We start from the raw sequence: 27,452 nt of genomic DNA on the forward strand, positions 1-27,452 counted from the left end.
TCTTTCATTTTAGTTTCGTTAAATCATCTGGTATGTAGTCTTTCATTTTAGTTTCGTTAAATCTTTAGATTCTTTCTTTTTAGTATTTTAGTTTTTCTGTTTGTAATCTTGGATATAAATTCATCTTCTTGCAGAATTACATGTCTATCATTTTCATTTATTAATGATAGTGATAGACTTGTATCCTAGTGTATCACTGATAGAAGTCTATCACTAATACGCTATGATACAAGTCTATCACTGATAGACACTTTGTCTTCTAGCACTAATACACTATTTTTTGCACATTCTGCAGTAATTTGGAATTATGATTAAACTTCCCATAGTAGTGTTTCACAGTGGACAGTGGGATGATACAAATAGTTACTTGAATTACAAGACTACAGGTGTATTGGTTGATGAGATGATGTCTTTTGAAAATTTTGTGAGTTTGATATTAAGAGAAGTTCTATTTGATGCATCTCCTTCTTCAATACAACTGTCAATTTTATTGGATTATGGTATCACTAATATTCAAACTGTGGTTCAAATTCAAGAGGATAAAGATGTTACTTGGTTTCTAAGTTTAGTTAAAGGGCAAATTACAAGACATCCATTAGTTGCCCATGCTATTGCTCATGTCCCTGATATGGATTTAGAATGGTCTAGTGTTGTTGACAGTGGGATGGATAATTTGTGTTCTTTGCTGCCTTCTTCTTCCATTGATGACGATTTTCAAATTCTTACGGATATTCATGTTAGTAGCTTGTCTTCTACATTTGATTTGAAAGAAAAGGATATGTTTGCTAGCAAGGAATTACTATCAAAGTCATTTTACTACATTGCTATAAAGAACAACTTTGAGTTCAAGACTGTGAGATCAAATTCTAAATCTATTGAGTTTAAGTGCTCCCAAGATAATTGTCCATGGTATGTTCGTGCATCTCGTTACAAGGGTGGGGAATTATGGCGGCTAAGGAAGTATATTGCTAATCACAATTGCTCCATAAATGTTATTCAAACTACTCATAAACAAGCATCTGCATCACTGATTAGTGATTGTATTGGAAAAGACTTTAGTTCTTTTGATCGTTCAACTCCAAATGATATTATGATTCACATGCGTACTAAACTTGGTGTAAATGTTAGCTACTATAAAGCGTGGAGGGCAAAGGAACTTGTTATGAATTCTTTGAATGGTGAAGCAAAAGAATCTTATGCCTTGATTCCAAACTTTTTCATGAAACTAAAAGAAATTAACCCAGGTATGTTTTTATTCTTACAATTTATATATCATCAATCAAGCTTTTAATGATATTTTTATTCTTACAATTTATATATCATCAATCAAGCTTTTAATGATATGGTCTATCACTGACAAGTTCTATCAGTGATAGGCCTTATAGTAAATGAGCATATCATCAGACGACTGGTGTTATGGTGGTCTATCAGTGATAAACCATATCAGTGACAGACCTATAGTAAAACTGATACAGAGGGACATTTTAATAATATTTTTTATTTCAGGTTCATTCACTGCTTATGAAACTGATACAGAGGGACATTTTAAGTACTGTTTTATGGCTATTGGAGCATGCATTGAAGGATGGAAATATTGTAGGCCCAATATATCAGTTGACGGTACATTTTTGAAATCTAAATATGGTGGAACTCTTTTGACAGCCTCAACAATTGATGGTAATAATCAAATTTTCCCATTGGCCTTTAGTATTGTAGATTCTGAAAATGATGCATCATGGAGATGGTTTTTTGAGAATATAAAGAATAGTTTAGGGGATCGGGAAGATTTAGTTGTAATATCTGATCGACATTTAAGTATCCCAAAAAGTGTTCATAATGTTTTTCCAAATGCTGAATATTGCGTTTGTTTGCAACACCTTCTAAAAAGTTTGAAGTTGATATATAAGGACCCTATAATTGATAAGCTCTTCTTTAGATGTGGAAAAGCATATACAGTTGTTGATTTTGAGACTAACATGAGATGGATGGAGTCTATGTATCCTAGTATACGAGACTATCTTAGTAAGGTTAGTTTTGAAAAGTGGGCTCGAGCATATTGTACAAGGAAAAGATATCAAATGATGACTACAAACATTTCAGAAAGCTTAAATGCAGTTCTAAAAGAATCTAGAGATTTGCCCGTTGCAGCATTACTCGATTCTATCAGACAAATACTTCAAAATTGGTTTTATGATCGAAGAAAAGTTGCATGTTGTATGAGAACTGTTTTAACTAGTTGGGCTGAGGGAGAATTACGAATTCAACATCAAAACTCAAGAAGCTTCACAGTAAGTTTTTGTGTTTCAATGTTTATTTATTTAGTTAAAGGGTAATGTAACAAGACCTATCAATGATAGTCTCTATCGCTGATAGATTCTTATCAGTGATTGTTTATATCAGCGATAGATTCTATCAGGGATAAACCATATATGTTGACTAAGTTTTTTTTTCTTCAGGTTAATGCTATTAATGATGTTGAATTTCAAGTGATTGATGGAAGAAAACAATTTATTGTACGGTTAGATTGCAAATCATGTACCTGTCGCGTTTGGGATCTTGATGAAATTCCATGTGCCCACGCTCTTGCTGTTCTTCGTGGGCGTAATATGAATACTTACTCTTTTGTTTCCAAGTATTTTTTGTCAAGTACTTTGATTTCAACTTATACTGGATCAGTTCGTCCGGTTGGGAACCATGCCAATTGGAAATCTATTGGGATTGAGAATAACATACTACCTCCAACTTTCAAGCGTCGAGCAGGACGACCGCGAAAACAAAGAATATTATCAATTGGCGAGAAGAAAAGTCACTCAAGATGCAGCCATTGTCATCGTGCTGGTCACAATTGTAGAAATTGCAAATTTCCACCATTTTTACAGTGACGTGATATTATGTTTTCTATAATAAACTTTTAGCTTTAGCATATAGAGCATTTATTTTGTGTGTGTAGTAAATACTTTCTATTTGTTTGATTCAAACCGTTCAATAATAATCTACCTTTTTCTCAAGACTATAAAAGTAAAAGTGACTTTATTGTAAAGTCTATCACACATAGTTTCTATCAACAATAGATTTTGTAAAGTAATAATATGAAGTAATCCACTATAAAGTCTATCATAGATAGTTTCTATCAAGGATAGACTTTATTGTGTAGTCATCACCAATGATAGGAACCAATGTACAACTGAAGGAACTAGAAGGGATTTAGTTGATGAAAGGAATGGTTCAATAAATACTAATCTCAATGCAAACAAAGACAGACAAAAAACTTTTTCTTGATTAATATGGTAAAATCAACTAACAGCATATGAAGGTCCAATGTGAACTCTGTCACAAACATCCACAAAACAACTATTGCACTACAATATCTATCTACTAAATATTAAGAGATTTGCAATGTGAAGTCTACCACAAATATCAACAAAACTACTGCACTACAATATCCATCTACTTATAATTGAGAGATTTGCAAATCAAAACTAGGTGCTAGATCCCTTATTCTAGGAGAATATCTTGTTGGTTTTGGAGAATCATTCTTCTTGCCTCTTACATTCTTTTGTTCTTTCACATTCTCCAACACTTTCTTTGATGGTTTAGGTTGTCTCTTCGGCCTAGCTTTTTCAATATTCGTCGCTATTTCCATAATTTTCACTTTTGCCTTTTCTTGAACAACCTGAAAATATATAATATTGAATTAGAGTTTATCTACATATATACATTAAGTCTATCATAAAACAACAAAATGTGATTATTATAATACCTTCACTTTGTTTGATGTGTCATGCACCATTTTTGACTTATTTTCACGATGATTATCATCTTCCTTGGTTTCCTCATTATCTTCAATCTTTTGCAGATATTAATATTAGTATTGCAATGAAAAGAATTATAGAAATTGTCAATATCCTATCATTGATAGACTTTTGAATCAGAATTGAAATTTCAGAATAGTCTATCACTAATAGACTTAAATCATAGAAAGAATAGTCTATCATTGATACAATTCTACCATTGATAGACTTTTCACACACAAACATAATAGTCTTGGAAAAAATAAAAGTAAAAGAACTATTAGTAATTTTACCTCTTTCTCTTTATCAACATCAGCATCAATCATTTCTAAACTTATTGGTGGAGGAGGATTCTTTTCCAAGGGCTCTTGAAATTGTTTTTCACTTTCACATTTGTGCGAAAGTCTTTGATTTACCACTTCTGTCAGTGAAAGTAACAAACGAACAATCTCCTCTTGTCCCTTCTTCAAGCACTCTAAATCTTCTTTGTGTTGTTTTTTTAAATCTTGAATATCTTCATGTAAAGAAGATATTCTTTCTGCCATATTGCTTTCCTTCATAGCACATGCTTCTTCATCCAATTTATCATTTTCTAATTCCAAAAAATATCTGAAGTACTCAGATTTCATTTCTTCTTCTGATGCAACAATGGGGACCACAGATAGCTAAAAAACAAAATATATAATCAGTGTTAAACAAGAAAGAAACTATCACTGATATGGATCTATAACTGATAAGGATCTATCACTGATATGGATCTATCACTGATAAGGATCTATCATTGATAAGGATCTATCACTGATATGGATCTATCACTTAGTAACAACAAATTTAGAAAAATACTAGAAACGAAAACAAATGAAACTTACATTTTTTTCCAGAAAGATGTTATCTTCAAGATCTTGCCAATCGAGTTGTTCACTGGATTCCCAATTTAATATTCTTGGACACCCTTTCCCTATTCTTGTCACATACCCACTAGCAAGTTGAGGAAGTATTTCGTATGCCCAGTAAGCTAGAACCATAGGGAAGCCTTGTAGAAAGGCACACGCTTTAGATTCTGTTTCTAAGTTCTTAGACTTTCTTTTGGATTTCACCGCATTTTGAATGAATTGCTTTGTAAGACTGAAGCACAACCTTCCCCAAGGATAATTCCTAAACTTCTCTTTATCATCCAACATCTTTACATGTTTTAAATCCAACATATTGTGATTTTGTTTAGGAATTAAAACATTGTACAAGAAGTAAAGGTTGGCTAATTTTACTAGCTCTTCTTCATCGGTGCAGGATTTACAGTGATAGTTAAAAGCAGTCTTCAATTCTTGTCTACTAATGGAAGTGTTATTTCTAAAAAACAATTGTTTAACCATAGACTCATTTTCTTCCGTTGCATCTAAAACATCTTCTATAGGATATTCACCACAATTTAATCCTGTAATCAAACAAAAATCTCGCAGTCCAAACTCCACAATGTTACCTTCGATGTTGAAAAGAAGAACATTGTTGTCCGTTGAGACACATTGTCTTCTAATCAAGTGTGCTAATAGTTGTAAAGGTATTTTTGTCATTTTTAAATTTAACAAGTGCCCAAATGGTCCTTCTTTAAACAAGTCTAGACAACTAGGTGATAAACTTTCGATAATATGGTCAGAAGTTTGTAGATTACAGTACACAGTGATTCTTAAGGTTGACTTCCACATTTCTTTGGAAATAATTAATTGTTTTCCCTGTTTAGAGCAAAATAATTGTTACAAATATGCAACATACTAACTTAGAAACAAAACAATATATATATATATATATATAATGGAATACCTTCTCTTTTTTTATCTTCTTTTTGCTTGATGAAGGTTCATGTGTTGAGACTCTTTTTGCACATTTTTCATTTGGTTCGCTTTCCATAATATCTTTTTTCTTATCCATCTATTAAAATTACAACAAACACATCAACCCAATGAACTAAACATCCCCCAACATATCAGTGATACAAACATATAATAACAATCCAACATAAACAAAGTAAAACATCCTTCAAGCTGATAGAAACATATCACTGATAGAACATAAACAACATCACATAAAAATATACACTAACACACAAACCTATACACTAAACTAAAAATATACATTAAACTAAATTATCACTGATAGACCCTAACCCTATACACTAACACACAAACCTAAAACAGATCAGCATGTTATACATTCCATCATAAACCAGTTAAACATCCTCCAAATTCATTAATCAGTGATAGAAACTTATCACTGACAGACCCTAAGCAACATAACACACAAAATCTAAATTAGACTAGAGCTTTTACTAATTTCCCAAGTCAAACAGGCTAAACATCTTCGAAGACTATCAGGGATTGAAACATATCAACGATAGACCCTAGGCAACAACAATGCCCGTTAAATGGTTATCTACTAACATCCCAATGCAAACAAACTAAATATCCCTCAAGACTATCAGTGATACAAATATATCACCGATAGACCCTAACCCTATACACTAACACACAAACCTAAAACAGATCTGCATGTTAAACATTTCAACATAAACAAGTTAAACCCTAAATCAGTGATAGAAACACATCATTGATAGACACAAACTGAAAAACACAGCGTAGAATGTAGTGCGGTGGAATAAAAACAAAATAGAAGAAAATAGTACCTGCAGCGTGGCGGAAGGAAAATAAAATAGAAGAAAGTATTAGGCCAGAACGGCACCGGCACCGGAAAACCAAATGGAAGTAGGAAGAAAGTGGAAGAAAATAGAAAGAGGAGGAAAGTACCGGCACCGAAAAACCAAATGGGAGGAAGAAAGTGGAAGAAAATAGGAAGAGGATGAAACGGACTACAGTCGCGAAGAATCGTCTGCACTTTCCCACGAAGAATCTGCTTGAAACGCGAAGAAAGTGGAAGAAAATATATGTAGGGGTAATTTCGTCTTTTTCATTAAAAATTGCCATATTTGCAATTTTTTATAATTTTTGCTACATCCTTAATATATTTTGGGTCAAATGCTATATACCCACTCGACCCTTATTTTCTCTTGCGCTAATTATTTTCTCTTAAATATTCTCTTTTTTGTTTTGCAATTTATTTTTCTTTTTTTGTTTTTTTCTTCTTTTTTTACTATTCGTTTTTGCGTTTTTCTTTTCATTTATTCTTCCAATTTTATACTTTTTTTTTTCCTTTTATGTCTTTTTTTAGATTTCTTCTTTTTGTTTTTCTACATTTTTCGTAAAACATCTAATATTGAGTATTGAGCATCTAATATTTAATAGTCAATATCTAGTATCGAATATCGATGATCGAAGATCGAATTTATAGAGAATATAATATAAAGCATAAAGCATCAAATATCGAGATCAAATTGTGTTTTTCAATTGCAAACGAGTTGGTTTTCAAGAATGAATGAATAAATTCACAAAGTGTTGATGCAAGTAGATAATACTATTTTTAATTCACTCTCGGAAGAATAACCATTTTGTTTTGTTAGGGTAAAATTAAAAAATAAAAAAAGCTTTTTAATCTAATTACATATTGCTTAGTTTCAATCCGTTCAATGATATCAAATAAAAATCATACATTAATACAACGAATTATCATCAAATTAAAAAGAAAAGTGTTAGAAAACTAAAGAAACACCAAAACCAATCGTACATATGTGATTGAAAACAATGGCACTCCAATCATTTTAAACTCAATAAATATAGTTTTGGAAATTGGTCTTCTAAGAGCACCACATGGCCCTCATCAAAACCCTTCAATTTCTCCTCATCCTTTTCCTTTCCGCTCAAAGTTTTGCCCAAGACGAAGAAATCAAAAGATCAGATTTTCCAAACCATTTCTTCTTTGGAACTTCCACATCCTCCTACCAGGTACACTCTTCATCTTCCTTCAATTCTTCTATTTCTTGATCTGAATTTTTCTGGGGCTTTAACTTCAAAAATTTGTGTGTGCAGATTGAAGGGGGTTTTGTTGAAGATGGAAGGGGAAAGAGTAATTGGGATGTTTTTTCTCATATTCCAGGTTAAACCCACTTTCTAATTTGCCATTTTGATTCAAACCCAGTTCTTCGATTTGCCTCAAAAACAATTTCATGGAATTTGCAGGAAAAATTAAGGACAATGACACCGGAGATGTGGCCGACGATCACTACCACCGGTTTACGGTACTCTCTATTTCTATAGCATTCCGATGAAAAAGAAAAAAAAAGGAAGTGTTTTAGAGGTGATTTTTGGTGTTTGATTTTGGTAGGAAGATATTGAACTGATGAGTTCTATGGCGATGAATGCTTATCGGTTTTCCATTTCTTGGACCCGAATTTTGCCCAGTAAGTTCTTCTCTCTCTTTGCATTTTCTTTTTCTTCCTTAAAACTCAATTATATATATGTTTGTTTATTTAGTCTTTAGATTAGTAATGTGAATAACATTATTATGCAATAATGTAAATGTCTTTATTGCAAAATTAAGAAGAAAAAAAAGTTAACCATATAGTTTTAATCTTTATGTTAATTTTGAAAAGAAATATTAATAATTGTAGTTTGCAATAATTATATCATATAGAAGGAAGATTTGGTGACGTTAATAGAAGAGGGATAATCTTCTACAACAAAATCATTGACAATTTGTTGCTTAAAGGTACTTCTCCCACATTTCCTTTTCTTGGGTTAAATTTTCATCATATTTGTTTGTTATATTATAGTTAAAGTTTGTCATATTTCCCTTATTTGTGATTGTGTATGGGAAAAAAAATTCACGAACACCATAAGCGAGCATACCTCAATTAATTTAAAATGTACATCATATCATGCATGTAATAAAAAATATATGTAGGAAAAAAAAACAATTTATCATATCATACCAAACTCAAAATTATTTATTGTATCACATTAAAACCAAGTATTAAATTTCAATGCGGTTAAAAAAAGGTTATTAAAAACCAAGTATTATTTATCGTATCACATTAAAACCAAGTATTAAATGTTAATGACTTTTTTTAAGTGTTTAGATAAGTATTTATAAGAGTAAAAGAAATGTTTATATAAACACTTAATTAAACCATTTTGAACCTACATTGAAATTGGAAAAGTTACTATAGTATTTGAGAAAGAGAAATAAATGGGACAGGCATAGAACCGTTCGTGACAATTCACCATCATGATCTCCCTGATGAACTTGACAAAAGATATGGAAGTTGGATGAGCTCTCAAATGCAGTAATTTCTCTCTTCATTTTAACTGTGTTTTCATATAGTCAATAATTTAGTCCTGAAACTTTTTTTTTTTTTTTTTTTTTTTTTTTTTTTTTTTTTTTTTTTTTTATAACTATTCAATCCATGCATGTTGAATTTGTAACCATTTAACCATCAATCTTTATCAAGTAACAATTTGGTCATTACACTTTACAATTGTGATTTGGTTGATGTTATGAAAAGTCTCAATTGTGTATAGTCATTATACTGTACAACTGTGATTTGGCTGTGGATCAAATTTCTTTACAAGCTATGAAGTCTACTCCACTACTTAGTAAACATTGATACTTAATTTTACTGAGTTTATTACCGTAGGGATTAAGTTGTTGCTTTCGTTAAATTTAAGAGACTCGAGATATTTTTTACCATCTATTTTTATTCTTTTCTCTTTGTGGATATAAGATAACATATTTGGGACGATGAAATTGTTTATTTTAGGGAAGATTTTGTGTATTTTGCAAAAATTTGTTTCGAAGAGTTTGGAGATCGAGTGAAGCATTGGATTACAATAAACGAGCCAAATTTGGTGACATTGATGGCTTATATAAGAGGAGTTTACCCACCAGCCCACTGCTCGCCGCCTTTTGGAAACTGTTCTGCTGGGAATTCTGATATTGAGCCTCTCATTGTCATGCACAACATGTTGCTTGCCCATGCCAAGGCCGTTTTCCTCTATCGCACCCATTTTCAGGTAACTTTCTTCTCTTCTTTTGTTCTTCCTGTATAGATTTTTAGTACTTTAAGAGGTTAGATGTTCAATATAACTTTCAAATATTATATTGTTGTAGAAAAAACAAGGTGGATCCATAGGAATAACGGCGGTTGGTCACATGTATGAACCGCTAACCAATCATGAATTTGATATAGAAGCTGTGGACAGAGCCTTGATTTTCAACTTTGCCTGGTTAGTTTTCTTTTTCTATCTATCTTTATGCTTTTACTTTTCTGAATGATAGAACTTCTTTCTATCTCTATTCATAAATAACAATATAATAGAATAACAATATAATAGAAGTTTATTAGCGATAGATATAAAATTTTGCTATATTTTGTAAATGTTTTAGTTTATTTTTATTTTATTTTGTTTAAAGAAAAATTGTTATGCATAACACAACCAAAAAAAATGTGACTATTCCTAAAATATAAGAAAATATTTAAATTGAGAAAATTTTATAAGAGTTTTGATTAATTTTACTATATTTTATAAATAGTTTCGGCATTACTTAATGGTACCATTTATCATGAGTTATTTGTATTATCATTGTTTTTATATTACATTTTTTCCTATTCCGTTGCTAATATAACAATTAGATTTAAAATATGATATATACAACAATATTTTAAAAATTGTAAATATAATAAAGTTTATTGAAATATATTAGTGATAGGAGTTTTATTGATAGACCATATCGTAAATATTAGTATATCTCTAATAAACCATAAGAATATCAACGATGGAAGAACATCATTCATGGACTTTGCTATATTTGCAATTTTTTTTCAATTATTATTATACACTTATTTATTGTTCCTTGTTCCTGAAATTGCTAATCATTATAATTACTTAATATATATATATATATATATTATCTATCTTTTTAAAGATAAAAGCACTCCTCAAACAGGTGATTAAAGCTACTTAGATCAAATTTAATTTTTAAACATGAATAGGGTATATGATCCTATCGTGTATGGAGATTACCCTAAGGAAATGCGAGAAGTTTTTGGAAGTCAACTTCCAAGTTTCTCGAAGACAGAGAAAAGTATTATAAAAGGAAGTTTGGACTACATTTGTGTCAATCACTATACCACACTTTATACAAAAGATTGTCTTCATTCTCCCTGCTCTAATGGTGGAGATCGCCCCATAAAAGGATTTCTTGACACCACGGGGTATCGAGATTCTGTTTCCATTGGAGATCCAGTATGCTCTTTTCTCTTCTCCATCTTCTTTTGTTTATCCATTATCGATATAAAATGTCCATATCTTACGCTCTCACCTTATTGTAACTTTGTTAAGCTTTTAAAAAGTTCTATGTGATCCTTTCTAAGTTTCAAATTCACAATTAAGGTTAAAATGCAATTTAGTCATCAAAACTTTAGTGTCATAATATAAGCATATTATATGAACTACAAAAAATGATCATAGTTTAGTAATTACCATGAAAATGAAAACATATTATACAAACTATCTTTAGGGAAGAAAGAAAAAAGCAGTTTTAAAAATTGCATTAAGAATTGTTTAGAAATAAATAGCATAATTATATACTGAAGAGAGCGTAATATAGTGATAATTAGCATTACTACCTTATTTGAAATTGGACGTCTAGATCTTTACTTCTCCGCTTGTTACACTAAAAAGCAAAATTACCATTTTATGCAACAGACGGGAGTAGACAGATTCTTTGTTGTTCCAAGAGGTTTGGAAAAAATCATCAACTATATCAGACAAAGGTATCCCAACAACCCCATCGTTGTCACCGAAAATGGTATGCTAAGCTAAGTTGAAAGTATATCTATTGTTCAAAATTTCCGTTCTAAATAACCAAAGTTTCTCCCAAATTTTAAGATATTGATTTTCTTTTAAAGGATATTCTATGCCACCATCCGATGGAAAGACACTTGAAGACATAATAAATGACACGAAACGAGTCAATTTCCATAAGAACTACCTTGCTTCCTTGGTTAGAGCAATGAGGTAAATTAAAGTATAATTACATTTTTGGTCCATGAAATTTACAATGTGTGTATATATATATAAAAAATTAAGTGTCGATTTATATTAGGATTTTTTATTATAGGAACTAAGGTGTTACCAATTACTTGTATGGGGAACAAATTGTTAATATGTTTAAAAGAGATTTTTGATGACAGGAATGGTGCTGATGTGAGAGGGTATTTTGTATGGTCCTTAATGGACAACTTTGAATGGATCGATGGATTCACTACAAGGTTTGGGCTTTGGTATGTGGACTTTCAAACACTTGAACGACACCCCAAACTTTCGGCCCATTGGTTTGCTTCCTTCCTTGGCGGCAACCTACATCAACTTACTAAATCTTCTTCCATTATAGATAAAAAAAAAAATACCTTTCATTCTCTCACCTATGATTAACACAACCTATGTATTTTTGTAAAAATATATGTATACACGCCAGAATGAGCGTACCTCTACTTATGTTATTAATCTCGAAGTTAGAAGTTCGATCTCCCCATCTCATATAATGTGAAGATGATTATGAACTAAACGGATTAAGTTGGTTTGAATTGGTTTGATTTTTTTTTCAAAATCATCTTGTTTTAAATTTTTATTTATAATTTATTTAGGGTTTATGGGCAGTTAAAAGTCTTAAAAATGAGGTGAATATAAAAGAAATATATAAATGAAAGTTTGAAGCTTTTTTTCTCACAAGAAAGTGGTTGGATTTCAAGTGCCTTTTGAGGTGGTTTCTATCTTTTTAATTCTCTCTCTTTTTTCTTTCTTTCTATGACTCTCATGAATTTCATGGCCTTATCCTTTCATCCAACTCTTTTTCATTATTCATTTATTTCTTTTTCTTTATAAGAAAATTTATAGAGAAAAGAAATTGACTCCATGTTACTCCAATTTGTGCCTTTTCAATCAAACTATTTAGGTTGAAGGATAAACATTGTGTTAAATTTGTAGGAATGTGTCAACATGATATAGGTCGATGTCTTGTTTGTTTTATTGAAAAAGAAATACAAATAGGCCAAGTAAATAGAAACCTCCTCCTCCGATACAATATTCACTAACCATGGAAGAAAAGCAAACTTCCATAATCTCTCTACCTCTTCAAGGGTAGAGCAATCTTGCACAAAAGGAACCCCCAAACTAGCTGTAGCACGGACGATGCAATGGACAACTTGGTATAACTCGATGTTGTTATAATGTATACATACGTTAAAATTTTGATGAATTAATTTTTAAAAAATAGCAACAAAAAGATAAATGACTCGAATAGAATATTAAGATAGATATTTTTATGGAATATTTTTAAGAATATCAAAATATTGAAATTATTTAAAAATCGATCTAACTTTCTCTAATCTATTTAAGTTTTTTATTGTTATATTTTGTAAATAGTTTCATTTTCTTTGCTTTCTATAACAATTCTGATCCTATTTTCATTTCACTTGAAAATGAGAAATATTTTTATTTATTAATTCGAGTATATTTTTTAAAAAAATATTTTATTTATAAACTAAAAAAACTATTAATTGCAACCAAACATTTTATCAACATTTTCCATAAAAATTTATTTTAAGTGAAAAGACTTTTGAGCAAAATATCACGATTCGTCCTAGAAAGATCTTGAAAATTTTCTATATTTGAAAACAGTCATATTCCAATCCAACCTTATCATTTTATTAGTTGAATTTGAAAATCATTATCATAAAAGCAAGTTTGATACAATATAGAAAAAAGAGTGTTAAAATTCCTAACGCTCGATCTTTGTACGAAGTTTAAATATTTTGCCCAAACTCCGATGAATTTCTCATTTTTAAAAACAATAAATACATATATATATTTAGCCCTACACTACATATAATTGTTTTATTTTGAGTAGATGGAGAAATGTAATATGTTGGGGACCTAATAAATGTGTAGGTTTATTAAAGAAGATTTAATATAATGAAAGGATATTTTGGATGCTTCAGATCAAGGCCAACCAACCCTTTATTTCTTTATTTATTTATTTGGGTTGTCACCAATTAATTTCTTAATAAAACAACAATAAAAAGTATAATAATAATAATAATAATAATAATTATGCAACTACACTTTGTTATTAATCTATTTTAATTCAAACAATTGTGCTTAGTGGGTGGGAGCTACCAATTTCTCCAATTATTTATTTGTCTAATTTGTTCATGTGATTTAATTTTGGATAAAGTAGGTGTCAATAACTCAATCAATTGCACAATTAATTACATTCACATTTCTTTAATTTTTACCCCTTTTCTTTTAGGTCACATTTAATGAAGATAGTTTTATTTTATTTTCTTTTTTTTTTTTAAGAATATTTTTGAAATTTTGTCAAATTTCAAAATATCAACTCTATTATATAACTAATTTTTAACAAGGTTTTACGTAATATATTTTTTGATATAATATAGAAGAGAAAAGATTTCGATTCAAATTTTTAACCTAAGAATCATAGTTTGTAAAAAAGTAAAATATCGAAAAAAACAATTAAAAAGAGTGGAAAAGCAAAAATTTTGTTTTTGATATAATGAAAAAGAAAATCCGAAAATAAGGAAGAAGATAAATGAAGGTTGGTACAATTTCATGTCATTATCTATATAATAATGGAAAGTGTTTTAATCTTTTGATGGGTCATTGTAAGTTTTGGTATAATGTAACACTCATAGAGACAAATGGTCATAATAATCCAGCTAATATGAGCTCCATTCTTCCACTCTTTAACTCTATATTAACATTATATATTTAACCCTTTTTGTTCTTTCTTTTTTTAATATCAATGAGTGACATAATCGCTTCATTTAAATTTCTCAATCACAATTTAATCAATAAAATTCAAAATATTCTCTTGAACGATAAATTTTCAAACAAGTAACAATTTAGTAAAAAAAAAAATTAGTTTTCGTAATAATCTTTGTTTTTATAACAACGGTAATGAAAAACTAACAAGAATTAATAGAGTTATAATCCACCATAGCTAGTCGATGGATTTTATTGAAACACTTCAATAGAACTGTACGTCAGAAGGATAAATTTGCAAAATAAAAACTCTTTAGTAGTATGACTGAGTCACAGATCTCCCTTTCTTTAAAATGTTTCGAGGCTCTGTTAGATATGCAAACATTTCTGAATTACCTCGTCGTCCCTAGAATAAAACAGCCTTTGTTTATCGATCAGAGTTGCACTAGAACCGAACAGAAAACCAACACTCTAATAGATAGTTACTCAAAATTCAAAACAGAACAAAGTAGAAAAAGAAGATAATAGTTTTTATTTTCTATGATTTCAAAAGAGAACCAAAGTAGGATATATAGTGGAAGAAATGTAATGTTGGTAACAGTTTAATCGTAAAAAACGAGTTCAACAGTCCAAATTTAGTTACGAGAAAAAGTTCAAAATTAAGTTATAATTGACAAAGCCACATTTGTCTATCTTCTTACCCAGACTTGGGAAACCCCTTTTGAACCCAAACTTACAACTCAAAATATGAGTATTTGGAGCTTCCATTTTGCTTTCTAAGTAATGTGAGAGTCCATTTTTAAATAAAATAATAATATAGTTTTATCTAAACATTTTATCATCAACAGATTCAATCAGGAAAATCTTCTCAATCACACTTAAGATCATATTTCATTAAGCGCTAAAAAGACCAAACGATATGTTCATATGATTTTGTAAATAACGAACACGTTGGAATTGCTCCCTTATCCCATTTGTATTTAATACAAGAATCTCCACCTCCATCTTCTTCCTCCTTCAATAGTCATGTTGGTGCCAAAGATATCAAACTCCACGTCCATGGAATCAAAACCTTAAGATTCAACAACATATAACACATCGATTACGACCTTGTAACGACCCAACTCCTTATACTGAATCGAAGTCATTACTAAATATAGAACAAGTGGTTTAAGTCATAAAATTTATTAAAAACGCATAAGGTTTAAGAAATTTTATTTATGAAAATTTAAACAAGGTAGTTATGCAAAAAGGTGTAATGCGTTCTAAAGTCCTACTCGGGCCCTATCTACATAAAAAGATGATAAGTAATGAAAAGTACTCAAACTCAAATACGAAAGTCTAAAATAAGGATAAGCGGAAGCAGTAGTCTCTATGGCTCGCCACGGTCACTTCGGGTCGCTCGCCAGCTTGCCCTTACCCTTGCCTCGTCCTCTACCTGAAAACATGAAATGAAGAGAGTGAGTATAAAAATACTCAGTAAGGGACCCACTACTAGTCCCACTAGGTGCCTGTTAACTTCCTGTCAGAGTCCTGTAACCGGTACCCAATCTCTGGCACGTTCCCGAACACGTGCAACATGCGCTCCCGTAGGAACGTATCTCTGGTCTTCGGTGCCCCGGGGGACACCTAGGACAGTCGGGATGCGAGGACCCCGTCGAGTCACTCGAGTCATATCTATATCCATGCTAGACTGGTGTCCCGTCGGACCACACAGTCCTCAATAGGTGGTGATCCCGAAGGACACCCATGCAGGTACGACTCTAACAGATTAAGCTAACAGGTACCCTAATTGCAGTATACATACACATGGCATCAGCATATAACATATCACATAAATCATCTCTACACTCTCCGTCTCGACATTTGTCGTATAGCTATAACAGCTCTCGCCACACATAACAGGCTATAGTATAACCATATCGTCATTTACATCATACTAACATTGATTTCAGGCATCGTACCGTCTAATCCTCAACATGCAAAATTGGAGTATATATAGTCTCATAATTCTAAGCATGGAGCTAGTAGTAGAATCTCTTACCTGGAGATTTACTTGACGAGTTCTAAAAGTGGAAAAAGGTGTGCTTTCCAAGCAGCAGGGCCCTAAAAGATTAGAGACAACAATTAAACCTAACCTTCAAGGAACAGAGACCCAAGAGTCGTTTGAGGCAACTTACCCCGAAATCAAGGTTGCGTTAGCCCCTTTAAGTCGAGAAATGATCCTACGCTCCAACACCAATTTGTCCAACCGGCCCCCTTTCAGAAAGATAATTTAATTCAACCAATGACTTATTTAAAAAGAAAACTAAAATTCCTCTTCGTTGGGTATACCAAATCCCAATTACTTTCCAAAACTTACCAAGGAACGTGGGGAACGGCCAAAATCTGTGTGGCTCCAAAGGTAGGGATCGGCTCGGCTTGGTTTGGCTGGAAGGGTAAGGATCGGCTCGGCTCGGCAGCAGGCGCGGCTCGGCTCGGCGCAGGAGCTGCACGCGTGCGGCTCGGCTTGATGGGCTGGACGCGGCGCGGCTGTACGCGGAGAGGGCTGGCCGACGCGGGTTCGGCTTCGGCTTCGGGCGCGCGGATGTGGAGCGGCTCCGGGTTCGGGTTCGTCGGCTGGAGGCACGCGCGGCGGATCGGCTTCGAGTGGCGGCTGCGGGAGACGGCTGTGCGCGGATGCCCGACGTGCGCGGATCTAAGCGGCTCCCTTCGGCTTGATCGGAGCGGCGCGACGCGGCTCGGCTGTCCTCCTCAGATCGAAGCGGCGCGGCGAGTTCCGGTTTCGGCTGGCTCGGCGAGTTCCGGCTTCGGCTGTCTCGGCGAGTTCCGGCTTCGGCTGTCTTGGCGAGTTCCGGCTTCGGCTTGCAGACGCGCGGCTGATCGGCTTCGGCTGTCTCGGCGAGTTCCGGCTTCGGCTTGCAGACGCGGCGCGGCTGGGAGGGTGGTTCGGCTCTACTGCGGCCGGCTCCGACGCTTGTGTTTGAAGCTGGCGGCGGCGCGGAGAGTGGCGGCGGCTAGGGTTTTTCTTCTTTGGGGAGATGAGGAGTCTCACGTCTCCCAATGCCTCCTTTTTAAAAGAATTTAAAATAATAAAAGAAATCAATAAACCCTCTTTCTCTCTCTTCAATTACCCCCTTTTCTCTCTCTTCAATTAAACCACCCTTGACCCTTTCCAAGGCAAATAATTAATTTGCTAATCCATTAATTAGATTATTTCACCCCTAACTTCAATAATAAAAAAAAACCCACTTTAGTTTAATAAGGGCTTCCCCAATTATTTCCAACAAAAAAAAAAAAAAAAAATACTTATTATCTTAAACAAAATAAGGATTCCCAACCTAATTACTCGAGAAAATTAAAATGGTAAGGTTCTTCCAATAAATTTAAAATTCCCATAACCACACTTAATATTAATGACAATGGACAAAACAAAAAAAGAAATATCGAATTTGTTGGGCGTTACAGACTTACACCTCCAGAACGCCAAGGTGTTACCTTTCTAATAATTGAAAGACCGTTTAAATGGTCCATGAAAAAAATTGATACAATTTGTCAATTTCAATAATATAAAGATAACAATATATATATATATATTGAGTTATGAAAATTTATTCAAAAAGGGATATATTTTTAAGGCAATACTTTTATTGACAAAATTAATAAGATACGGACATGACATAATCTAATCTTATTTGTTTTGTCACACAATATATTAATTTAACTAAAGTTTGTTTTTTTCTTAAAAATATTATATTTGTAACTTTCTTTAACATAAATACATGTACAAATGTGGTAGAAATCAATTAAATTTCCATGATCTTTCATGATCTTAATATCAATAAATGTATACTTACGACTATTGATATCCATTTGAAAAGTTACGAGAATTAGGATATGAGATTTTTTCCATAAAAGGCAAAAAAATGTCATTACTCAAAATTAAGACAAAACCACATCTAAAATGTTATAAAACTTAAATTACCAATTTCAAAATAAAAAGGTTAGAATATATGTGAAACCGATGGAAATATCGATGTCTTGATTTTATGAAAATATCAACATCAATGGATATTTTGAAAAACTTTATGAAATTGATATTATAAATAATTACTTAAACTTTGATTGTGGCTTAATTAAACTATAATTCATCATTTCTAATAATCATTTTTATAAAATAAGACAACATATAGATCTTTATTATAATTATTAATATAAATTTCTTACATATTATAGATATTTTGTAGTAGTATACATTTAACTTTTATAACTTTACGAATAAGACCCTAATTTTTAGTGTCATTTCTCGAAGAAGTTTACTTTTAACTCCAAATTTCGGTGGAAAATTTTCACTAACAGATGGGAGTTGAGATATTTAGGTTTGGTTTCTTTCTTAAGAAAAAATAATTTAGATTAAGATTAAGGTTAGATTCAATTTGACAAAGGATGAAAGTTAAAAAGAGGAAAACTTCCATCTTTTTTTATTTTTCTTCTGAAAGGAAACAAAAGAAATTCCATTTTGATTTAATTGTCCAATATGATTGTGACATTCTATCTAATTCAATTAGAAAATCTCATTGAGCATAATGAAGTGTTGATTAATTATATTATCAAACCAATATCACAAATCAATTATGATTTTAGATTATTTCATTATTTGTTGTGTCTATAGTTTGTTGCAACTAATTACAACTTTATTTCTAATTTAATTACTCCTAATTGAGTGCAAGCAATCAAAAGCTATTTAATTTTATTCATCATATTTTAACTATAAATATACATCGTTAGATTAGAAACCAACCCTAATTTTATCCAACATACCAAGTTTGTTTGAAATCATTTGAAAAAATTACTTTAAAAAGAATAATCTCTACTTAAACACTTTTAATAAAAGTAGTCTAGAATAAAAACATAAATTGTTTTCAAATATAAGACTACGGATAAAAACATAAACGTATGCTGTATTATAATAGATACAGATAATAGTCTAGGTTGATTTATAAATTATGATATTTGAATGTATTTTTAAAAATGTTATAATGTACAAATTTGTTCGAATGGCTATAAATTAAAAGCATTTGCATAGATGTCAAATTAAGAGATTTTTTCAAAAATAAAAAAATTATATGATACATCTAAATTAGATGATAAGTTGATGGTGGAGTTGATAACCACACAAATGTGGTGGAAATTACAATAAGTAATCGTCTACGAGTAGAAAAATTTGGATCACCCATATAAAAATCTCAACAATTTATTAGTATTTCTAAGAATGAAAAGATGAGTAGATGTACAACCATCATCATCATCATCATCATCATCATCTTCATCTCAATCTAAAAGCTCTGAAACAGTAGTGTTGTAGAAGAAAACTGAAAACCTTTAAAACCTTTTTTTTTCCTCTTTGAAATGAAATCATAGCTGCCTGAAAATCTAAGCTTGCGGTTGGTGCTTGCTTCTTTGATTATTCTTTGGCCACTTCTTCACTCTTCTTTCTCTCTGAATCTTGCTATGAAAATGACAAAGTAAAGAAAGAAGGAAAATAAGAACACTTCAATAAAGCTTCCTTTTTCAACTGCCTCTCTCTGTTAGCCCCACCATCGCCATTGCTGTTTTTGTCTCTGAAAGCATTTGTTAGAACCGCCCCCTTCGAATCATTGTTTCAGATAAAGAGTGGAATTCAATTACCCAAGAGTTCAATTGGGAATTTTTTTTGTGGGTAAGTGAAGAAGACCTACGAATTTGTCGGCAATTTCACATGGACCCACTTTTTTCAATAATGGACTAAAAAAATCCTTCTTCTTCTCATTCTCTCTGCTCTTCACTCTCTTTCCCATGTGCCAGCTCTATCGATTCTGCTGGCGATTATACATTCTTTCCTATTCTCTCCTCTCTCTCTTTCTCTCTGTTTCAACTCTTCCATGTGGAGATTCCAGTGAAACATTGCAACGAATGTCTACTGTTTCCTGGCTTTGATTCAATGAATGGGCTGTTGAGGCTATGACCCATTTGTGAAATAATACTTCTCACTTGATTTTTCTCTTCTCTCTGTTTTCTTTTTGCTGAGGGGGTTTCAATGGATCCTCGTACCCGTTTGGATCATGCTTTGTTTCAGCTCACTCCCACTAGAACCAGGTTGATTTTTCTGGAGTTTTTTGAGATTTTTTTCTTGTTTTTGTATCTGGGTTTTGTTTTGATTTTGGTGTTGTTTGTTTGTTTGTTGAAGGTGTGAATTGGTTATCTCTGCCAATGGAGGTGTCAAAGAGAAACTGGCATCTGGGCTTCTTCAGCCATTTCTCTCCCACCTCAAATGTGCTAAAGATCAGATTTCTAAAGGGGGTTACTCCATTACTCTTCGCCCAGTTTCAGGATCAAACGCTTCCTGGTTCACTAAGGGAACTCTTCAGAGGTCATTTCTTCATTCTCTTCAACTCTGCTTCATTATCTCATTGTGGATTCAGTTGAGAAGATTATTAGAATTTGAAGTCAGAGTCTTAGTGTGCTGGATCCAATGGCTGGTTTGTCATTTGCATAATCTCACTCTGTTGGGGATTTGTTGATACAGATTCGTGAGATTTGTTAGCACGCCAGAGGTTCTTGAGAGATTTGTTACTACAGAGAAGGAGATTGTACAGATCGAGAATTCTATATCCACAGATGCAGACGGTAATGCTTAGGATTTCTCATCTCTGTCTAGTTGTTTTCTTGGTTTGTAAATTGTGTTCCTGCAATGTCCTTTATACTTCAAATATTAACTGAAGCTATTTAGTTTTTCTGCAATTTTGGGATTTAGGATTATAGACTCTTTGAATTCTATGCTTGATGCATCTTATGATCTTTGACGTCCAATTTACAGGAAACACGACGGCTGCTGATTGGAACTCTAAAAGATCTAGCCCCACCGTGAGGGTAAGTCGTTTGTTTTGTCATTTCCCTGGAGATGTAATGTCTTGTGGATGTTCATGCAATGATAATGGACCTTTTATTGTGATTGGGTTGTGGCAAACAGGTGAAGAGTGATTCCGATGAACATAATGACGATGCTGCATCAAAGGAGAATCCCAAGTAATAGCAGCATTCATGTGTTAAATTTAATAAATGTATATTCTATAATGTCCTGACTTTTCAGTAATGGGTAATCTACAGGATCCGTCTTCAACGTGTTCTGGAGACTCGAAAGGCAGTGCTGCACAAGGAGCAAGCAATGGCTTATGCCCGTGCTTTAGTTGCAGGATATGAGCTGGATCATATTGATGATCTTATATCTTTTGCTGATGCTTTTGGAGCTTCACGTTTGAGGTATTTATTTTGCCATTCATGGGTTTGATTGGTCAAAATAATTTATTTTTTGATCAGAAGACTAGGAAATGTCGGCTTTTTTATCCATCTGTTCAGCATTAAAACAAGTATATTATTGAATGAGTAAACAACAAGTTGACGAGCTTGTATCTTGGCTCATATTTCTTTAACCATGTTAATCTTTTGACAAAGATAGTACTTGTCATCTTGAACAAAAGTTCATTTTTGAATGATGAATAGAACATCAAGCCAATCCACTATTAGGATTGATGACAAGTAGGTGGCATTTTTTACCTTTTAGACTTTTGCTTATTTTATGTTTAAATCGGTTTCTGCCATTTCTCTTTTGTTGATAATCTTGAACTTATTTACAGTTTCACCTATGATAGTAACTTTGTTGTGTTACTCCTTAAAAAGATGGATTGTTGTCTCTTGAGGCTTTGCTTTTGCTTTTTGGAGAGAGTATTTATTTAAATATTAGATAAATCATTAAGTAGTATAATTTTCTTGATTTAGGGAAGCATGTATAAACTTTGTGGACTTATGCAAGCGAAAGAATGAAGATAAGCTCTGGATAGACGAAATAGCAGCTATGCAGGCATTCTCTCAGCCAGCATTTCCTTACTCAGAAACTTCTGGTATCATACTAGCCGGTGAAGACAACGAAACTAACGGGAATGCTCAAGCATCAAGATCTGATTCGACTGCAAGTCAAGGAAGTTTAGATAACAATCAAGGTATGGTGCATATGAGTTTTCTAATTAATGAAACCATGGATATTTAGCTTTCGAGGCCTTGATTCACATATACACCATATTTGTGGACATTGTAAATTCAATACATGTTCCTCCTAGGCTGTTGATTTTTCTGAAAACTAATTATTGGGTTAGAATTGCTTTCTTATAACAAGAAAGAGAAACATGCTTGTGCAAACAGATCTCTGATCGGTTTAATTTTTTATGGTTGAAATATATGCAGATGGAAGTGTTCCGAAATCAGGACAAATTCCACTATTGAATGGGAAAGCTCAAGTGCCAATGACATGGCCCAATCTTCCTCCTCAGTATATGCACAACTTTCAAGGTCCTTTATATCCTCCATATCAAGGATATCTTATGCCTGGAATGCAGATGCCACCACCATATTACCCGGGGAGTATGCAATGGCAATCAAATGCCGAAGACTCAAGTATTGCTTCTGATCGAGAACCCAATGGACGTAGGGCTTCTAAATCTCATAGGAACAAGAAGAAACTTTCACACAAGGAGGTTCACAGATCTTCAGATCAAGAAGGAACTACAGAGTCCAGTGAATCCAGTGCAGACAGTGAATCAGATGAACAATCTGATGACGATAAAAAGCAATATTCAACGGAAAAGATACGTAAGAAAAGGCATGGAAAGAAATCCTCAAGAACAGTTGTTATACGAAATATCAATTACATAACCTCAAAGAGGAATGGTGAAAAGGGCAGCAACTCAGAGGATGGCTCATCGGATGAGGGTGAATTTATTGATGGGGATTCCATCAAACAGCAGGTAGAGGAAGCAGTTGGGACATTGGAGAAAAGACATAAATCAACTGGTCGACACCAAAAGAAACAGAATGGCTATGGAAACTCCGATGGCTTAAATGATTCTGAAGGACAGGAGACCAACCGGGTATTGAACAATTCGGAGGGAGAAAAGATCAGTAGCCCATGGGATACTTTCCAGACTCTTCTCATGAGAGAAAAGGAGCCGGATAACTCTGGTGAGCTGTCCTCAGTTCAGAATCAAGACGGCCATTTTACACTCAAATCTGAGGGAAGGTCACCTATGCTAAACTTGGAATCAGAGAAAGCACCGAGACAGCGCGAAGTTTCAGGTGATTCTTTCCTTGTGACAGATAGGAATTCAGGTAATGAAGGGAGAACACATATTGAAAATTTTGAAGCTGGTGATATTGCCAACCCAATTAATAGAAGAGAAAGTACATATGAAGAACTATTATTTTCACAAAGAAGTGGAGAATCAGGGAACAATGTGCATTCCATGGTGTCCGATTTTACCAATGTGTCTTCCAGAATGAAAAATCAAAGAGAAGGTGATTGGTTTGTCAGCAATCCAGCTGATAAATCTCAAAATCAGTATCAAAACGTTGGTCCCAGAGTTTACGACACTGACTTCTCTTCAGCAGCTCAAGACCATTTCTACGCAGAGAAAAACAAGAAAGATGTTTTGGGGGATGACTCTTTCATGATTCAGACTCGATCATTAGTAGATGACCAATCTGACTTTCAATCTAGACGAGACATAAGCATGGTGTCGGACATTGTTGGGGATGCTGAAAATGAGTATGTCAAACAAGAAACCTCAAAAGATGATAAGCCTGCAAATTTTGGTGTCAGTGAACCAGATGACCTTTACATGATGCTCGATCGAGATATAGCTGCAGATCATACGGTTGCATCTTGGACCCCGGAAATGGACTATGAAAATAATTTTTCGACCTTGGCTAATGGTAAGCACAATGATATTGAAGCCAACGGAGGTGATGATAACGAGTCACCTGGTTTGGAGAAGAACAGTAAAAACAAAGAACCTGGGGGCAAAGTTCCAAGTAAAGATGCAAAACCCAAAGCTTTGGGTGGATCTCTTGTTAAGGGCAAATATGATGTTCAATCAAGAACAAGAAAACCACTTTCTGGAAGCAGAAGTACCGTTCCTAAGAGCAAATATGAGAAGGTATTTTGATATGAACTCAATCTTCAAATACACGTGCACACACATTTACATATGGTTTTCTTGCCTTTTTGCACTTACATTCAGTCAAAATTCTCTTGCAAAACATCCATTTTAGCTTCTACCAAAATGCACTCTGCACACTGAACTACTGCAAAGTCATTCTCTTTAAATCTTTATCTTCTTAAACTTTCTGTCGCTAGAGTTCTGAATTCCATCATATTTTTGGCATAAATATGGTCTCACAAAATTCCCGAGGCAAGTTTTGTCCCCCATTGTTTTTTATTTTGGATGTGTAAACTTTTTCACTTTCCTTTTCTCATTTGTTGATGTTTTTCTGAGAGAGATCAAGTTAAAGTTAAAATTTTCATTTTCCTTGAGAAAGAAAATGAGCAATAACATGTTCATGGATGATTTTCAAATTTTAACTACTTCGTTTTGCTTTTCTATGTTTGTCCTAATGTTACAGGAAGAAGAAACCAGAAGGAGAATGGAAGAATTGGCGATTCAACGCCAGAAAAGAATTGCTGAAAGGAGTGCTTCTAGTAAGTTTGGTACTGCGAGTTCTAAGCCTGGTGTATCTAAGATTGAGAAGCCAAAAAGCCAATCCCAGGTTCAAGAAGCCAAGAAGTCACCTAAGCCTGTACTTAGGAGTTCAACCATAGATCGCCTTGCAACTGCTCGTACACCTCAGAAAGTATCTTCAACTCAATCACCATCAGTTCAACCAAATAAGCCAATCTCGAGAGCAAATGGCATTAGGACTCCTACCTCAGCGGAAAAGCTCCCTAAAACTGACAGTAAGAACCTTATCTCGAACAAAGTAAAACCTTCCAATTTAAAAAACGGGCACAAGAAATTGAGTAAGGCACTTTCTTCTGATTCTTATGGCCAGACAACAACGGATGGCAGGGAAGACGTAGCAGCATTACGAGCTGAGTCAGAAATACGGAATGCAACTCAATCAATCGACAACATCGATGATGATATGGAAGATATTAAGGAGGTACACACTACCCATTCAGTCGAGAAAAATGATGAAACTTTTATTACTCAAGGAGATGCATTAGTTGACAGAAGTGGTGATGCTAATTCAAATGACAAGGTTTTGTCTGTCCTCATCGAAGATAAACTTGAACAAAATCAGTTTAAAGTTGATGATGACGATGATATCAATTTATCTAAAGCACCTTTAGTTCTTAGCGAAGAAAAAAATATTTCTAATGGTCACAATGAACTTACTCCTGGAAAGATGGTCGATTTTGTGGTTTTGTCCGACAAAGCCTTAGGCCCTTCAGTCTTGAATACTGGAGAAAATGGGGTAGCTGATCATATTGTAGTCACACCCGAAATTTCTGAGATCGAAATCTCAACTCCTCCTCCCTTGAGTAACGAGATGATCTCGGAGTATACAACCCACTCCAGGAAGAAATGGATGAGTGATGAAAACTCTCCTAAAGCACCTAAAGGATTTAGAAAGCTGCTCTTTTTTGGACGTAAAACCTGAAACACTTCCACAGAATGATCCTTCATCTCTCTATTCTCTCGTTAATTCAATTCCGTGCTAGCCGATGATTGTCTTGAGTTGTTTGTTGAGATTGAGTTGTTCAGTAAACCATGTTGGATGGACTGCTTAAATTGTTTGATTATTCTGCAGATAATACGTGAGTGATGACTGAGACGAAGCAAATAGATGATCCTTGTTCTTAATAAGGCCATGGATGATGATGCTGCCATGTTTGGATTTGTGTTGTAATTTAATATTGTTTCATTTTCTTACCCCTTTTCTATTGGAGTTGTAAAAGGTAAAGTTTCTTCATTTTTTTTCCTGAGAGTTATAAAAGGCATTGTTTCCTTATTCAGTTTGTATAATGTTATACAGTGTAATAATTGTAAGTTCTGTTCATAAATTATGTTTGTAATTCAAACAAAATAATCACTTTTGAACTGCATTCTTTCCCTTCTTGTTTTCTCCCCCCAACTGTTTCTTTTAGTTTCTTTGTTGAAAAAGATCGAAATGAATGAAAAGATGAAATACCCTTTCATTTAGGGATTATGTTAATAATTTAGGGGCAACTTACCTAACTTACATAATCATGTTATTTACATTATTTATGTTTTTGTCTATAGGGTTAAAATGCGTACGAAAGATGCACTATTTAATCTTTAAAGTGCTTATGCAATATGAAATTTGACATCTCTCCAATGCTAAAATGATTCTCTCATTTTTTCTGTTAAAGTAACCCAACATACTTGTTACTGAACCATCACGTTTCACTTTCGTTTACATTTTCTATACTTATCTTTAATTATCGAATTCTTAATAAATTATCATATATTTGAGTTATTTTATACTTTTCAAAGACGATAGATATGATCATCTCTCTTTTGTACATGAAACTACCCATAATCATTTTGTGAGTAAAAAGATACTTGGACTCTCTTCCATTGACAAAATTTAGAACAATGGTATGTATGTTACTACCTATTTGGTAAACAACAGCAGACTAAATTTAAGATATTTAAACGTAAAAAATAGAGGATAGATGAAGACGTAAAGTCATAAGTCAAGTGTAATATTATTATTATTATGAAGATGTAAAACACAAAACAAAACATCCTCCAAGGATCTAGATCTAGACATGTCTGGGCCCAAAGAGTTTTAGTAATAATACGATGACATGGCAGACTGTGATTGGATGATTAGTATTATGAAGTGATCTGTGTACAGACTGTATTAGATTGACAACTGGGACTCAGTTACGTGATGGTGCTTTGTTTGAATCCTAACCATTGATTTGGATAGAGAAAGAAGTAATATGAGGCATTGGATTTTTGGTTGTGTTTCTTAGAGGACATAATTGGAAATGAAGAAAGAAAGCTGGTGAGCTTTTAATTGTTCTGGAAGCATC

The 27,452-nt window shown here is 33.2% G+C and overlaps 3 protein-coding genes across 7 annotated transcripts; all 3 read left to right on the top strand.

The window, feature by feature from the left end:
• The first annotated feature begins 145 nt into the window (after positions 1-145).
• Positions 146-2,882, top strand: LOC127150295 (uncharacterized). Its single transcript, XM_051087703.1, has 3 exons — positions 146-1,244; positions 1,507-2,288; positions 2,457-2,882. Exons 1-3 carry the CDS (start codon positions 308-310, stop codon positions 2,880-2,882), a joined length of 2,145 nt encoding a protein of 714 aa, XP_050943660.1. The 5' UTR covers positions 146-307.
• A 4,629-nt stretch (positions 2,883-7,511) lies between these two features.
• LOC103493887 (beta-glucosidase 18-like) lies at positions 7,512-12,344 on the top strand. Of its 2 annotated transcripts, XM_008454842.3 has the most exons (12): positions 7,512-7,678; positions 7,763-7,829; positions 7,913-7,971; positions 8,058-8,133; positions 8,367-8,441; positions 8,931-9,018; positions 9,493-9,745; positions 9,843-9,958; positions 10,726-10,978; positions 11,441-11,543; positions 11,644-11,752; positions 11,929-12,344. In XM_008454842.3, the coding sequence occupies exons 1-12, from the start codon at positions 7,544-7,546 to the stop codon at positions 12,167-12,169; spliced, it is 1,575 nt and encodes a 524-aa protein (XP_008453064.3). In that variant the 5' UTR covers positions 7,512-7,543; the 3' UTR covers positions 12,170-12,344. The 2 variants fall into 2 exon arrangements, with proteins under 2 accessions (XP_008453064.3, XP_050943869.1); XM_051087912.1 differs by lacking the exon at positions 7,512-7,678 and having other exon boundaries at positions 7,757-7,829; positions 8,062-8,133.
• A 7,346-nt stretch (positions 12,345-19,690) lies between these two features.
• On the top strand, positions 19,691-26,492 carry LOC103493503 (COP1-interacting protein 7). Of its 4 annotated transcripts, XR_538465.3 has the most exons (11): positions 19,691-20,653; positions 20,745-20,927; positions 21,084-21,184; positions 21,375-21,427; positions 21,528-21,583; positions 21,665-21,817; positions 22,334-22,554; positions 22,796-24,543; positions 25,010-25,340; positions 25,436-25,546; positions 26,198-26,492. XR_538465.3 is itself a non-coding variant. In XM_008454263.3 (10 exons), the coding sequence occupies exons 1-10, from the start codon at positions 20,595-20,597 to the stop codon at positions 26,210-26,212; spliced, it is 3,126 nt and encodes a 1,041-aa protein (XP_008452485.2). In that variant the 5' UTR covers positions 19,691-20,594; the 3' UTR covers positions 26,213-26,492. The 4 variants fall into 4 exon arrangements, 3 of the variants coding, with proteins under 3 accessions (XP_008452485.2, XP_008452486.2, XP_008452483.2); XM_008454263.3 differs by having other exon boundaries at positions 25,010-25,546; XM_008454264.3 differs by having other exon boundaries at positions 25,436-26,492.
• The last annotated feature ends 960 nt before the right edge of the window (positions 26,493-27,452 follow it).

This window comes from Cucumis melo, chromosome 7 (assembly GCF_025177605.1).
Source record: "Cucumis melo cultivar AY chromosome 7, USDA_Cmelo_AY_1.0, whole genome shotgun sequence".
Classification (NCBI taxonomy): Eukaryota; Viridiplantae; Streptophyta; class Magnoliopsida; order Cucurbitales; family Cucurbitaceae; genus Cucumis; species Cucumis melo.